The 16,191-nt window shown below is 48.3% G+C and overlaps 1 protein-coding gene across 1 annotated transcript in view; it reads right to left on the reverse strand.

Moving 5' to 3' along the window:
* Positions 1 to 2,701: 2,701 nt before the first annotated feature.
* Positions 2,702 to 16,191, reverse strand: part of NGFR (nerve growth factor receptor) — a 93,118-nt gene continuing 79,628 nt past the window's right edge. The window contains exons 5-7 of the mRNA XM_015409225.1: positions 15,408 to 15,624; positions 10,582 to 10,742; positions 2,702 to 6,109 (exon numbers count right to left, since the gene is read on the reverse strand). Coding sequence (XP_015264711.1) covers positions 5,808 to 6,109; positions 10,582 to 10,742; positions 15,408 to 15,624 — 680 coding nt within the window. The 3' untranslated portion in view covers positions 2,702 to 5,807. The remainder of the gene's footprint in view (positions 6,110 to 10,581; positions 10,743 to 15,407; positions 15,625 to 16,191) is intronic.

Genomic DNA, 16,191 nt, shown 5'->3' on the forward strand with positions numbered 1-16,191 from the left:
CACTGTGGCTGTCCTGCAGCGCATAAACAAAACTCTCTTTTAAAATAAGGAACATCTGGAGAGATCCCTCAACTGCTCTGGCTGCCAATGCTTGCTGTTTATTCCCTTCCTGTGGGAGGTTTGGGGTTTAAGAGGAAATGGGTTAAAATAAGTAGTTGCTCAACATCACTCTCAATTCAGGATGGTGTTGGAGCGTCTCCCCACCCCAGCTTTGTACATGTGTGATTTTCTATGGGGTGCTGGGTGGTAGTGTGTAGCTAGAGCTGAGCTTACAGCTGTTAGTATGCAGAACGGGAGAGAGCACACTCCCAATTATGCTCACACATAAATGCATACACCCACAAATGGACTTGGCATTTGGTCACGTATGCAGATTGTGTTAATGCATATGCATGCACACAATATTCATGCACGCACAGACATGTACAAATTATGCTTTTGTGCCCACATATGCAAATAATGCTCAGCCATGAAGACACATGTACAAATTATGTTTATCCACGCACATACAAATTATGCTCATCTATGCACATGCACATACAGATTATCCTCATCCATGCATATAAGCATAGAAATTATGTATGCACATCCATGCGCAAATTATGTGCATCTATTTGCCATCACCTACAAATCAGGCTGGCACATACAGGCACATGGCGCACTCAGTCTCAGAACCATTTTCAGGGCTGGGGCTCAGTGCTGATGATGTGTGTGAAGTTGTAATGCCAATGGCCGTTCTGAGCATGCGCAGCACAAAGGGCTTTCCCTTGTTGCAACCGGTAATCATTGCCAGCCGCCACCCGTTAAAGGTTCGAAGGAGGCCAGTTACACCAGGCAGATCGCTTCCAGGCAGTCTTGTATTCTGGCACCTCTCATTCTCCAGCATCAGCCAAGAGGGCTCGGGGGGTGGGGGTCTGTTCCATTACAGGTCATTGTATATAGCAATGCTGCCTTACAATATAAATAACCGTTACACTGAAACAAGCAAACCATTCCGATCTGGAATCATTCAGATCAACTCATCACCTCAGCGAATCGGCATCTCATTCTGACTAAATTGGGAGAAAGCGGGCATCAGCTGCACATTGTGCAATCTTGGGCCACATAGATTTCTCTGTGGTGGCCTCGGGTCCACGAGATACAGGGAGAGGCTCCCTTGGCTTTTGCTGTTTCCTGAGTGTCTCTGAGTGCTAATCTGTCAGCTCAAGTCAAGGACCATCCCCACAGGAGGGGCTATGGCTCAGTGGTAGAACATCTGGTTGGCATGCAGAAGTTCCTGGGTTCAGTCCCTGGCCTCTCCAGTTAAAAGGATCAGGTGACGTGAAGGACCTTGACCGGAGACCACCAAGAGCTGCTTCTTATCCAAGTAGACAATGCTGACTCTAATAGACCAAGCGTCTGACTCAGTAGAGTGGAGTCTATAGCCCATCGGCTGAGCATCCGCTTGGCATGCAGAAGGTCCCAGTTTCAACCCCCAGCATCTCCAGCTAAAAGGATCGAGTAACAGATGATGAGAAAGACCTCTCTGCCTGAAATCCTGGAGAGATGCTACCAGTCAGAGTAGGTAATACTGAGCTTGATAGACCAATGACCTGACTTGGTAGAGGGTGGCATCATGCCTATCTAGCCTCAGAAAAAGGGCAACTCTGCCTGATGTCAAGAAGCTACGAATCTTCTGTCTGGTTTTATGTCCTGTTTTTATGTGCATCAACAAGGTTTTGGAGGCAAGACAGCCTTTTGTGCTGGGAGCCAGCTTTGTTTGGAGACCACACATTCTGGTTGGCTTCCAAGGCCAGCCCAAGCCAGGGGGCTCACGGGGGGAGCACTTGTGCTGCTGAATGTGCTCAAACACCTGCGGCGCTGGTCCCCCCCAAAAAAACTACGGCAGTCCAAGGAAGGAATATGCTAGTGCTTAACCTTTGGGACACCATTCAGAAAGATCAAGATGGGTAGCCATGTTCGTCTATCTGTAGCAGCAGAAAAGAGCAAGAGTCCAGGAGCACCTTAAAGACTAACAAAATCTGTGGCGGGGAGGAGCTTCCGTGAGTCACTGCTCGCTTCTTCAGATTCCCTGCCATATATTTTGTTAGTCTTTAAGGTGCTACTGGACTCTTGCTCTTTTCTGCATTCAGAAAGGGAATGGTGTAGCATGTGAAATCGCACTTTCTAGCTTTGGGAATGGCTTCCAGACCATGGTTGGAAGGCACCTGCTGAAGCAGAGCTGGCTTGGACCTGACCAGCCGCTGGGTGGGAGACCACCCAGGTGCCGAGAACTCCATGCGCATTATGCCAAGGACCTTCAGGGAAGAGCAGGAGACAGATGCAAAAGAAATAAGCTCATAGGTGAAACTACAAAGGGGCAGCATGACCTGCTGTATGCGCACATGCTTGCTCATCAATTAGCGCTAGTGTACTTGAACTGGCATATTAGGAAATGCAAACAAAGGTGGTCCAGAACATTTATTCCTAAAAGAAAACATCTGTGGTTGAACTGGAATGTCTGGAATAAATGTATGCAGATGTTTACCTAAACCAGCCGTTTTGATTGCAAAGTAAACTTGGAGGGCAGTGGGGTTTTTTTGTTTTGGCATGTTCCAGGGTAGGAGACAAAATTGAGGGATGAGAGATGCACTGGTCATCTGGAGAGAAGTCGAACTGTTGCTGGAATACATACAAAATGCAAGGGGCACAGGTATGCATATTTATTCACATCTGAACAGTACACAGTTACAGTTGTCCACGCAGCCGCTACAAAATCATCTAAGATCACACAGGTGCATCCACCCCCACCCCCACATCTGGAAACCCCCCCAATGTGTCATTCATCCATGCAAACTGAAACATGAGGGGAATGGGTCTTTGGATGACCCCAGTGAAGCCTACAGACCAATCCAGAGCTTCGGTTACAGAAATATTTATTCACGGTAAGAATTTTCTAATAAACTGACATTTGTATTACAGGCAAACCATGGGACAGTATCCACAGAACAAACCTCCCACACGCTTTGTAAAAAAAAATAAAAAATATAAAAGGCAAAAAGGTCATTAACTTTGGCTGTTTTAGGTCTCTTTCAAGAGCCGTAATTCTTTCTTTCCTTCTTTCTTATATTCTGAATACAGTTTAAAAACATGTCGACAAAATTTCATGGGGAAATGTAGCTTTCCAAACACTGGCCTTTGTCTGACCACTCCACCGAGCAAACTTTGCAGCCTCCTTCCAGCCTAAAAGGCTTCCTCCAGCTTAAGGGGCTGCCCCTCCAATGGAAGAGCTACTTGGTGCTGGAGGGACTTCCTCCAGCCTAAGGCGGGATACCACCCGAGGTTCTTTTTCCATGCAAATTTCTTTTAAAACTAACACGGTTCGGACAGCAGAGCCCATTCTCGTTCATATGACTTAGTCAATGCAACCCACCATGTTTTGATTCTTGATGCCCCATTTCCCCCCTCCCTTTGTCCCTCCCCCATCACACATAACTGTTAGCCTAAAGATTTGCCATTCTTGACTTCCTGGGTGGAAAGAGCATTTGGTTCTGGACTCCTATGTCCCCAAATACACAGTAAGTACTCCTTTGGTACACTGACTCCATTGTCCTTACTGGTCAAGCATGATCAGGTTCATCCATATCCACCCCCACAACAATATCGATTCAGCTAGGGCTGTGGCTGGGTCAGATCCAAAGGTTTTGTTCCACTAATGGCGGAGCCTTCCTCTCTTTCAAGGAAATTTCCACCCTGTCCTGCTGAGGTCTCCCATTATGTCATTCCTTGGGGTGCTGTATATTGAATATTTCTGGCCTGTGTCCTCCCACTCTGGTTGTAGTCTTCATGCAGCCTAAGGATCCTTCTTTCAAAGAAAGTGGCTCTTCCTCCAGTGGAAAAGCTGCTGAAGTTGGAGGAAGGCGCCGTTGGCTGGAGGAAGCCTTCAAACATCATTGAGAGGTGTGGTATGATACAGGATCCTCCTTTTTCTCGCTGTAATCTGAGCCTAATGCCTTAGCGCCACCACTCAGTTTTTGCCTAATGCCAAACTCAAAACAAGTTTGGAATTTCCTGTTGAGACAATGCCACCTGACAATTTCAAAGCAAGCAAAGTACAATTTTCCAGGGTGATTCTGAAGATGTCTAATCATACCTGACCACCGTTTGGGGCAGATGGGGGTGGATTCCTTCTCTCCTGCCACCTTTTTGGATTTTCTCCCCTCATTTCCTAACCTTCTTTGAAGGACGTCCTTCTCTACGTAGTTCTAGTTCAGAGGGGCAACAAAAGAGATGAGTCCATCTCGTCACTGGACCAACTAGTTGCCTAAAAGGCAGCAAACTTTCAAGTTCTAAATCCATGTTCAGAAGAAAAGTAAAAACAGTGTAGTATATATATCAAGCCACGGAATGTGATAGAATTTCAGTTCACATTTTCATTGGCTCAAGGAATTCTGGTAACTTTGCTTAGCTCCTGTAGAGTCTTCCCTCCCATTCCCACACTGTATCATTTTTTAAGAACACACCCATGGGGGAATAAAACCAGCAAGCCCCAGCAGAGGTGCATTGAAGGAGACAACACCAAACCCAGTTCTAGCTTCGACATGTTGGTACAGAACCAACTGAGCTGTTCCCTCCACCCAATATCTTAGGGCCAACCAAAGGTGGCCTTAAGACTCAATGCTTTAATGCAACAGAGGTAATGGCTTTAATAACCCACAGTGATTGGTTCACTAGTCTGAGGAAGAACGCAGGGCATCACTTCTAACGTTTCACCAAGACAACATCTGGGATGACAACAGAGATGACATTTGGCCTGGCTTAGAGTATCACAGTGATCAAGAATTCACATGCCCATGAGCCATTCGTATGGTTTTGATTGGCTGGGTTAGTTTGTCCAGCTCTGCTTTCCAGTATGGCTTTTGACCTCATGATGTCAGTGCTGTCCATTCAAGGACTCTGCTCACTTTTGATCAAAGAACAACAAAACTGGCAAGAGAGTTCAGTGCCAGCTACAGAAGTGCATCAGAGCAAGAAAGAGAAGGTAGAGAGACCAAGAGTACGCTTGATGTTTCGAGTGCATGGATGGGTTTGTGGAGGGGGAACCCATGTATCCCTTTTCGTTCCATCCCTACCCTTTGAGGTTTGATCTTCAGAGCGTCAGTTTTGACAGTCACAAATCATCCCTTCCCCCCCTTCAAGGAGAGTCTCTCAAAACATGGTGGTCCATGGTGCCTTTGAAGCACCTCCTTGCTCTTTCCCTCTCCTAGGCCGAACTCGTCCACTTTCCACCATCTTCAAGTCATGCAACGTGTCCCACCAAGCTTCCCCCTATTTCTTGGCTTAGGAAACATTCAAGAGAAGAGCTGGTGACTCAACGTAAGTGAGTGAGAGTGCAGAAAGAGAAACGTCATCGAATGGAAGCAAAAAAGCACATGGGGACGGGCTTTGATGTCAGAGAGGCACCTGAAAGAGAGGCATTGACCGGAAACAGTTCTTCACCCTGCGTTTTGGCAGAGACAGCAAAACCCTGCTGTCCATCCCAGGAGATATTTCGTAAAGAAAGAAAAAACCCACTCCAGTTACCTTCCTCTTTTTTAGCATCCTGCAGTCTGCTACCAGCAAACAGGTACTGGGTGAACATACTAGGGTGGGGAAGAGGGACGACAATCGAGTCAGCATACACAGGATTGCTCCAAGACCCCAGAAATTAGGGGGAGGAACAAGCTCTGTTTTTCCTTCACATGTTTTCTCCCAAGAGGCACCAGTGAGGGAAGGTGGGGCGATCCAAGGGGGGGCCACCCGGTGCACCGCCACCCCTTCTCCCTGCTTCACACTGGTGAGCTAGCAGTGGACTCGCTGTACAGGCTTTCCACAATGTCCCCTCTTTGGATTTTACGCAAGGCAGAATAAAGGGCGTCCATGGTGGCGCTGTCCTTGCTGGACCAGTCAGAGAGGAGGGCGCGGACCGGGTATTCCTGCTGCGTGAAGGAGTCTATGTGGTCTTCCTTGTAGCCCAACTCCCCCGCCAAGTGGCGCCACGTCTCCTCTGTGGATCCGTTCAGCAGCTTTTCGACCTCCTCTCGTTTGTTGGCCGGCAGGCTGGTGTAAAGGTTCCCATCTCCTTTAAGGCCTGCATTGGGGAGAACAAAAGGTGATCACAATGAGGAATTAAAATCTGGAATTCTCTGCCAGGAAATGATGTTATGGTCACAAGTATGTGTGTAAAGGGCTGTCAAATTGCCATCAAGTTGCAGCTGACTTCTGATTGGGAGCCTGGAGACCAAGCCGTACGAGGAAAGGCTGAGGGACACGGGAATGTTTAGTCTGGAGAAGAGGAGGTTAAGGGGGGACGTGATTGCTCTCTATAAGTATTTGAAGGGCTGTCACTCACAGGAGGGCAGGGAGCTGTTCCTGCTGGCAGCAGAGGAGAGGACTCGCAATAATGGGTTTAAATTAAGGGCGGGAAGGTATTAGGGAAATTTTTTTACAGTAAGAGTTGTGCAACAGTGGAATCAGCTGCCTAGGGACTGGAGGTGGTTGTTGGATTCTCTGGACTTGGTACTGCCAGGGAACCTTGGAATCGTAGCCGTGCTCAGAGGCTTCAAGGCAGCAGAGCTTGGGGCTTGGTGTGGCAACAGACTTACAAGGTTACACGGAGTCAGCAGTCAGTTGTAAAACTAATAAGTAACTTTTATTAAAGGAAATACATGCTTGAGAGTGCAGGTAAGAGATATTACCTATTCTAACTAACTAGATGGTGTTGGATGCTGGACACATGTCCAGCCTCCATGAGGCAAGATGGAGATCAAGCACCTTCTTTCTGTGCATGTGTGAGAGAAGAGAGGCCCATTCTGCATCTACCATTCGGTTTGCTGTTTTACCAAACCCACACTGGAACAGAAAGAGATGCAGCTCAAAACCACATTCAAATACCCCTGGCCAATGCTGTACTGACTGCAGAGTCACCCCTGAATGGCCATAGAACGGTCATAAATCTATACAGACGGGTACTATGAAACCGAGAGATCAAACTAAGTGAAAGCCGGCATGCAGTCTGGACACTGCCATAAAATCCGACAATCAAAGTGAAAGTGGCATGCAGTGTAAAGGGGGATTTCGGTTCCAGCATGGGTTTGGTAAAACAGTGGAGCAAATGCTAGATGCAGAATGGGCCACTGTGTGAGACCAGAAGCAGAGGAAATTGCCCCTAAGAGTAGCATCCTACTTCAAAGGAAAGGATCAGATAGCAGGAAGGAAAGGATGCTCTGTGTGTCCTGACCTCTCTTTCTGTCTAAACTCTTTGGTGCCATCTTCTCAAGTTTGAGATAGGAGACAGCACAAAGTCCTCCACTTCTTACAGGGCTGAGCTCCCCCCCACTGGCAGTCTTTAAGCAGCACCTGGACAAACACTTGTCAGGGATGCTCTAGGCTGATCCTGCATTGAGCAGGGGGTTGGAGTAGATGGCCTGTATGGCCCCTTCCAATTCTGTAATTCTATGATTCTATGATAACCCTAGCAACGGGCTTTCAAGGCAAGTGAGAAGCAGAGGTGGTTTGCCATTGCCTTCCTCTGCAGAGACTTCCTTGGTGTTCTCTCATCCAAGCACTGGCCCCGTTTAGCTTCTGATATCTAATGAGATCGGGCTATACTATGCTCCCTTCCCTCCTGGCCACAGGTATAGATAGCTTTAAAAGGGGATTAGAGAGATTCATGTAGGATAGGGTCCATCAAGGGCTACCAAAGGGAACCTCTGTCACGAAACTGGGTCCTCAAGACTTAAGTCCTAGCATCTTTCAGTAGAGTTGCTCAGCCTAAATTGTACGTGGATTGTTTTAGAGCTACAGTGTAACTTGATAACTAGCACCTGCAGTAAATTGCCAGTTAGCCCAACAGAGGCCAGCTGTGAGCTGTCAAAATAACAACTTGATATTTCAAGATCTTTGAGAGTTCTGGATCTAGATCGACTGCTAGAGGTCTGTGATTGGTCTGTCAATTAACCCATGACAGCTGAACCAGCATAGAGTCAGGAGTTAGGGACAGATCACACACACAGGAAAGACTACAATACACACGGAAGAAGGGAAGAGGCTCAGAAGAGGATGGAAAAGGAACCTTCGGTTGATGAGCCGGTGAGCCTGGAAGAAGAGGCTGTTATTTCCTCTGTGACCTCTGCTTCTGCATCAGCTGCTGGGAACACGGCTGCTTAGGGTCAGTGCATTAGATTAGAGAGCTAGGTTTGTTTGGTTTATCGTTTAGGGCTGCCAAGCCGCGGCGGGGGATCTGCACGTCTTCACAGGATCCCTGCCGCAGGGGACAGCGATACGCATTGCACCGCTGTCGCCAGGATGTGACGCTACGCGTCGCTCTGGCAACGGGGCTGTCCCGTTGCCAGAGCGACGCGTAGCGTCACATCCTGGCGACAGCGGTGCAATGCGTATCGCTGTCCCCTGCGGCAGGGATCCTGCTTTCCCCTACATGTATGTTTTACCTGATGTGCTATATTTTTGTAAATAAATTTGATTCTGCTTTTAAGAGTAATCGGAATGAGTTACTAACCCAGAACCCAAAATTATGCTACCAGAAATAATTTTTGAAACACTACCTGAATTTTCTCCCCACCGAACTGATTGGATCAACCCGGCCTTAAGGGGCACACCCCTGGGGTTGTGACAACCTCCACAGTCAAAAGCAGTAAACCTTTGAATACCAGTACCAGAAAGCAACATCAGGGGAAGGCCTTGGCCTCTTTGCCTTTTTGTTGACTGTCCAAAGTAACTGGTTGGGCACTGAGTGAGACCAGATGCTGGACTAGATGGATCATTGGTCCGATGCATCAGGGCTCTTTTCATGTTCTTAGGGTTATGAAATCTTGGTCTGAGAGGACCAGGTGCAGTCCTGACCACACAAAACCAAACCAATCTGGACCTAACAAGGTCATGGAAGGGAGATATCTGGGAGCTCCATCACTGGTTTTGCTTCAAGCTCATGAATAAAGGGCAATCTGCTTTCACACACGCTGAACAATGTCATTCCAATCCACTTTGGCAGCCATTTGCAAGTGGATTTTGCCATTCAACAAAGTAAAATCCAGTTGCAAAGTGCATACAAAGTGGATTGAAAGTGTGTTATTTAGGGTGATTCCATACTAGACCTTAAATCCTGGTTCAACCCTGTCTCCGAACTTACATTCTACACTACACTCGAGTTCACCCCTGTAATTATCTCAGGTATTTTTCGTTTCCACTTTACATTGAGGTCACCTTGGTTTCGCCCCACATTTGTCCCGGGATAAATGGATAATATTATAACCAGGGATAAATGCATTGTGTCGTGAGTTGAACTAGGGGCGAGATCCAAGTGCGGAAAGGACTTTACTATGTTTGAAAGCATCCTACTATTAGAGTGGAAAGGGGCGGGCAGACCTGCTTTCCAGAGGCCAGGTCTACCAATACAGTGGAAAGGGGAAGGTAGACCTGTTCTCTGGAGGCCTGGTCTACCCCTTTAGAGGACAACATTTTGTGTAATGGAATTTGACTTGATTCTGTTTTCTCTTATAATGTTTATTCTTAAAATATAGTTTTAGCTTAAAATAATTCATTCTGAGATTTTTACATGGTTATGGAAATAATCTAAAAAAAGAATTTATGCAATAGTCAAATGTAGACTTGCTCACAACTTTGATGCTAATAGCTTTTTTTCACTCACAAGGTAGAATTTCTGCTCACAAGACTGTGGAGCTTGGAGGGGACATTGCCCTCTAGATGTAACAAAGGGATGAAAAGCCCTCAAACGGGGTGGTCCTCACTATCCACTCAAACTGGATCCAGTCTGTTTCGGCAACAGTGTGGAATGTACATAATTTATTCACCAAGTATCCCTTTTCTGTACCAGGAGCCCAGCAATTGCCGGTATTGGCAGTATGCGAAGTTGCCTGATGTTGTCATGTTGTCTGATCAGTGGAACGCACATATTTTTGCATTTGGGTACAGCTTTGGTATGTGCAGAGCAGAACCCTGGAAAATAGAGTGGCTGATTCATGGTGTAAGTGCATGCAAAATATGTGCGCCTCCCCTGTCTGGACAACATGGGAGCATCGACACGTAGTACCTGGTAGATGTAACATCCAGAAAGGACTACAGTTTATGGCAAATCCAGATGATGTTATTGGCAGCCCACTACATCTCAGTATTTTCTGTGCTATCTTCCCATCTTGTTTTTTGCACCTGTATTATGGACCAAAACAGCCGTATTCCTCAATGACTTACAGTGTTGAGAAACAATTACTCCCTGTTTACACTGGCTTTGGAGACTGTGGGAAGATGGGCCAGCGTGTGTATGTTGCCATTCCCCTGCTGTGTTTTTCTTGGTTCCCTGGCTAATCTCGTTTCAAAGTGTTGCTCTACAGACAACTTGTGCATACCAGTTCTCTGCCTTGGCATACAGTGGGCGAGATTTCACAGCCCAATTCACCAGCAAGCTAAAAGGCCCGCCCCTCACCATCCTTCCTGTGACCACTGATGCCCTTTCTCCTAAATTCGTCTCCTCCCCATTGCCTTGGCTTCCCCCCTCCCCATTCCTGTGGAAAGCACGGGTTCCCTTGCCTTGCAGGGACGCCGTTTGCGTCTGTGGCTGTTGATCGTGGAGGCTTTGGCTGTCGACCGAGATGCCACTGTCGCTGTGGAGCTTCTCCCCTTCTGGCGAAGGCGTCTGATTCACAGGGCGGTTGTTGGCACCTTGCTTGTTCTGCTTGCAGCTGTTCCACCTACAAGGGAAAGCATCCAAGAGCATTTTTCCCCCTCCCCATGTCTCCTTCCCAACTCGAGGTGTGCAACCCAAATTTGGCACGACGGCGGGCTTGCAGGTTCTTCGAAGCTTTGGGTGTGGTAAAGCCTGTCTCGGGGCTTGCATAGACAGACTCCGATGCAGGGACTGTTTCAGCAGTCCAGAGGTGAGGGTGCTTTAAACCACACTATGCTTTCCCACCCCACTGCCGGGCATCTGAAGGAACCAGCAGAGGTTGTGTAGGCCACAGTTTGGCTTCCTACTCTCATCCTTGGGATGGAAAGCATGCCTGCCTTTCCCTAACAACTGGCGTTGTCATGCTGAGCCAGGAGTCTGCACTATCCTTGGAGGTTGGGTTTGGGTTCATGAGCAGCCCACCCCCAATGCCTGGTGGGATATTTCAGCCTCAAATAGATAGTCATGAGAGCCAGTTTGGTGTAGTGGCTAAGAGTGGCAGACTAATCTGGAGAGCTGGGTTTCATTCCCCACTCCCCCACATGAAGCCAGTGTCGGTATTGCGCGGTGCTAGCCCACTGCAGACCGAACACGGGTGCAAGGGTATCCAATAAAGACTGGAGTCTTCAAGGCTTGTGTAAAAGCTATTTACAGTTTATTTACAAAGCCTTCACCAATAATTACACAGACTGACATAATGCTTCGCAGAGAACCAATATTCACAAGAAGAAAAACTGTACAGTACCTCACTGTACTTATACATCCATTGGCCAATCAGGTCCAATGCCGAGTCATGCTAATTAGCTCTGGCATACACCAGCCAGAACCGGTCAGAGCCAGCTCTTCAGTCACTTAGAGCTGTCAGCTCCTGTCACATAGATGCTACAGATCTATAGCCAGACTTAATTGCAACACTGCATGTTGACAGCCAGCTGGGTGACCTTGGGGCAGTCACAGTTCTCTCAGAGCTCTCTCAGCCCCCAAAACAAGTCTAGCTCACCACCTAGTGGTGCATAATGCTAAAAGAGCTAGAACTTCCAGCTGCCAGACAATCTTGAGATCTCCTAGCTATACTACACACACTGCCATACGGTGATTATTACCTCCAAATTGGGTTCTGATGAACCCCGAGATGCCAGCTGTTTTCAGAGATTTCAGTTCTTGGTGCTCCAAATGTGTACAACAAAAGCACCTGCTACCTGTGATCCTCCTGATATGCACAGTCGCTGTTTTGTGGGAACGGTTCAAAGCGCATTTTCCCCATGCATGTTGACTGTTCGTAAGCACAAACACAGTCTCTGAAAAACCTATGGTTCTGGTTGTACATACCATGCACAGAATAAGGGGAAATAATAATGGGAACTGAATTGTTAAAGCCAACGGCATAGCTAGGAGGTGAAGGGTGCCCCCCCCCAAGACCTCCGATAAGAGGGAGGAGGGTATCCTCCTGCTGTAGAGGTCCCCTCTGCAGCTCCCAGTATCGGAGGCAACCCTGCCCAACTCTCCTTTATAGGTATGGAAGAAGATAGATTAAGGGAAAAAATAAGAGAGTAAAGAGGGAAGTCTCTAGAAGAAGTAAAGAAGAAGTTTTGAAAATCTTTTGGAAATAATGTAATAACGATCAGAATAGTTATTATAGGAAGTTGTACGGTGGTTTGGCAAACGGGTAAGGAAAAGGAATAAGACAAAGAGGACAGAGAGTATTTATATGTCTGTAATTCTTAGTTTGACTCCTAGAAGGAGGAGAATATGTAAGAAATGAAGTGTCTTGAGAAGATATGTATCAAATGTTAATGCAAAAAAAGAAAAAAGAAAAAGAAAATGTGCTTTGACTTATTCACACAAAATGGGGACCACTCCTATAGGGAGGATTGCACACAGCATGCATTCACTTTACAGGTGCTTGGAGGGCTAAAAAAGGAGTGGGAAGAAAGGACTGGCAGACAAAAGGGCTAAATTTGAGAAAAGGCACTGGAAAACACATAGAGGAAGAGGAGATTGGATTTATACCCCGCCCTTCACTACCTGAAGGAGTCCTGAGCGGCTTACAATCTCCTTTCCCTTCCCCACCCCACAACGGACACCCTGTGAGGTAGGTGGGGCTGAGAGAGCTCTTGAGAACTGCTCATGAGAGAACAGCTCTGAGAAAACTTGTAACTGATCCAAGGCCACACCAGCAGCTGCAAGTGGAGGAGTGGGGAATCAAACCTGGTTCTCCCAGATTAGAGTCCGTCCTCCTAACCACTACACCAAACTGGGTCTCCACTTAGGTGTATAGTTTCTTGTGCCACTTATCCTGCCTGTCAAACACTTCCTCAAGATATTCTTGCTTGTCACCCTCACCATTGTCCTGTTGTTGGTCTGCCCGAATGGCTCGGTAGCAGTTCACAGCCTCATTCCTAAGGAGGAACAGTTACTAGCTTGGCCAGGATGGGGGAGTAGCTGGCGGCGGGCTGCTATTCCGATCCTGTGAGTCCAGATTTCCCCACAGAGCTTTGTTTTGCGTGAGATGTGCAGGATGCCAGAACGGGAATGCATGCGGAGTGTTTTGTTTACAGTTCTCTTTGGGTCTCAGTTGCACCATATCTGTGGATACTTTTACAAATCCTGGGAACGAATGTCATGGCCCTTAGTTGGGAAGGCCGCCTGATTTCTGGGAACCTCGCTGCTCAGAGGAGGAGGAGAAACTCCCAAGCTGGAGAACATGTCCTTGACTTTAGTTCGGAAGGCCGCCTGATTTCTGGGAACCTCGCCAATCAGAGGAGGAGAAACTCCCAAGCTGGAGAAAGGCAGCTGTCTCCAGAGGATGATGATGTAGAAGAAGAGTTTGGATTCATACTCCGCCCTTCACTACCCAAAGGTGTCTCAGAGCGGCTTACAAACTCCTTTCCCTTCCCCTCCCCACAACAGACACCCTGTGAGGTAGGTGGGGCTGAGAGAGCTCTTGACAGAAACTGCTCTTTTTCAAGAACAGCTCTTATCAGAGCTACGGCTTGCCCAAGGTCATCCAGCCTGGTGCATGTGGAGGAGTGGGGAATCAAACCCGGTTCTCCCAGATCAGAGTCCGCGCACTTAACCACTACACCAAACTGGTTCACTACACCAAACTGTTCACAGAGACAAGCTGGCCAATTCGGAGAGCTTCCCTCATGTGACTCTTTTGCACTGCAAATCCCAGAAGAGTTGCAAGGCTTCATCTGTCGTTGCAGGAAATGGAAAGAGTCTTGGGGCACCCAAAAGACCAATCTCAGCCATGGGCCGTGTAGGGTTTTTGAACCTTAAGGTGGTGGCTGGAGATCTCCTGGGATTCCAACTGATCTCCAGGTGACAGAGATCTAGGGTCGCCAGGTCCATTGGAGATGCTGGCGGGGGGATGGGGGGATATACCAGGAGTCAGAAACATTGCTGCCAATGTGCCAACATCACCGGAAGTGACGTTGCACACTGTGCCTACATCCCACGGAAATGATGTAGGTGCGTCGGGGGCAATGCTCTGGTTTTGGGGCAAAACCCTATGGTAAAATCACCCTCAAACCATAGAGTTTTGCCCCAAAACCAGAGCATCCCCCCCACATCACCGACATGCCTACATCACTTCCAGGTGACACAGGCACATTGCATGACATTGCTGGGGGGGGATTTCCTCTCACTGGCCAGTTGTCCGGCACTGAGCAGGAGCCCGCAAAACTGGGTAATCCCCCACCCCCAACTGGGGAATGGCAACCCTATAGAGATCAGTTTCCCTGGAAACAATGGCCGCTTTGGAAGGTGGACTCTATGCCATTAGACCCCATTGGAGTCCCTCCCTTCCCCAAACCCCGCCCTCCTCACTCTCCAACCCCCCCCCCCAAATTCCAGGAGTTTTCCATTCCCAACTGGGAGCAGGTAACCCTAAGGTAAAGGTAAAGGTTTCCCTTGCTCGAAAGCCAGTCGAATCCGACTCTAGGGATGTGGTGCTCATCTCCGTTTCCAAGTCGAAGAACCAGCGCTGTCCAAAGACATTTCCGTGGTCATGTGGCCGACATGACTAAACGCTGAGGCGCACGGAACGCTATTACCTTCCCACCGAAGTGGTACCTATTTATCTACTTGCAATTTCTTGCTTTCGAACTTCTAGGTTGGCAGGAGCTGGGGCCAGAGACGGGAACTGACTCCATCATGTGTCACTCGGGTCTCGAACTGCTGAACTCCTGACCTTCTGGTCTGCAGTTCAGTGTCTTAAGCACTTGAGCTACCGCAGCCCTACTAGGTAACCCTAGGGCCATGTAATTGTTGTTGTGCCTGTGCTTTTGCACGGGCACGACAGGGGACAAGGGGGGAGGAGCAGAGGCCAAAGGGTGGTGGCAGCAGAAAAAGGCACAGAAACTACAGCGGTGGCAGGCAGTGTCCCCACATCTTCCCATGCTGCTTGCTGGAGCTGTTGTGCGGGGGTGTATTTTCTTGCCCCCCATCAAGCATCAGCCTGAGTGAGCTCTGGCCCACGCAAGGTTATGCTGTAATGAATTTGTTCAACTTCATGGCACCACCAGAGTCCTTGCCGTTTTGGGCTTGCAAAGCTGACCCCCGTTCAGAGCCGAAGATACCCCCTCCATGAAGTAGGAGGTGAAGGAAAGACTGTTTTGCTTGGGCGCCTTCCTGCTTTGCTCAGCCCTCTCATGCCTGGATCTCCGCAGGATCGAACCACACTTACCTCTTGAAAGCGATGTATGCCACCAGCCCCACGATCACGGCCGCCAAGATGGAGCAGTAGACAGGGATGAGGTTGTCCGGTGTGCCACTTCGGACAACGGACTGAGAGCTTCCCATCACCGTGGTCGCTGTGCCGGCTACGGTGCTGCCGAAACCATCCAGTTCATTGGGATCGTTGGTGAAAGGAAGTGGGCTCTCAGAACTCTCTAGATTGTAGTCTGCCAGAGAAAGACAAGGAAACGGAATGACAAGGGAGGAACAAGTCCGGGGGAAATCGCGACTGCAGATCAGATCGCTAGAGGGGATGCATTTTGGGGCCGAGTGACACAGAAGAACAGCCATGCTGGATTGGCCCAATGTTCCATCTAGTCTGGCATCCTCTTTCCAACATTGGCCTGTCAGATGCCAAAGGAAAGTCCACAGGTAGGACCTACCTTATGTGCTGGCTGCTCCCTGGCATCTGATAAATTAGAGGTCCCTAGTGGCAATGAGTTCCACAAGTCAGTTTGTGTGAAGGAAAACTGTACACACTCAAAGGAAGTACATTAGGGGACCTCACAGTGTTCAGTACAGCAGAGCAGCCAGTTGGGGACACTAATTCTGATCAGAGCATCACATCATTGTACCCTTTCCATTTCCCTAATTTACTGGCAGGCTCTAAGCAGTGGCTGGACAAGCACTTGTCAGGGATGCTCTAGGCTGATCCTGCATTGAGCAGGGAGTCGGACTAGATGGCCTCTGTGGCCCTTTCCAACTCTGTGATTCTAGGGTTCTATGACATGGTT

This window comes from Gekko japonicus, unplaced genomic scaffold (assembly GCF_001447785.1).
Source record: "Gekko japonicus isolate JY-2015 unplaced genomic scaffold, Gekko_japonicus_V1.1 scaffold240, whole genome shotgun sequence".
Taxonomy (NCBI): domain Eukaryota; kingdom Metazoa; phylum Chordata; class Lepidosauria; order Squamata; family Gekkonidae; genus Gekko; species Gekko japonicus.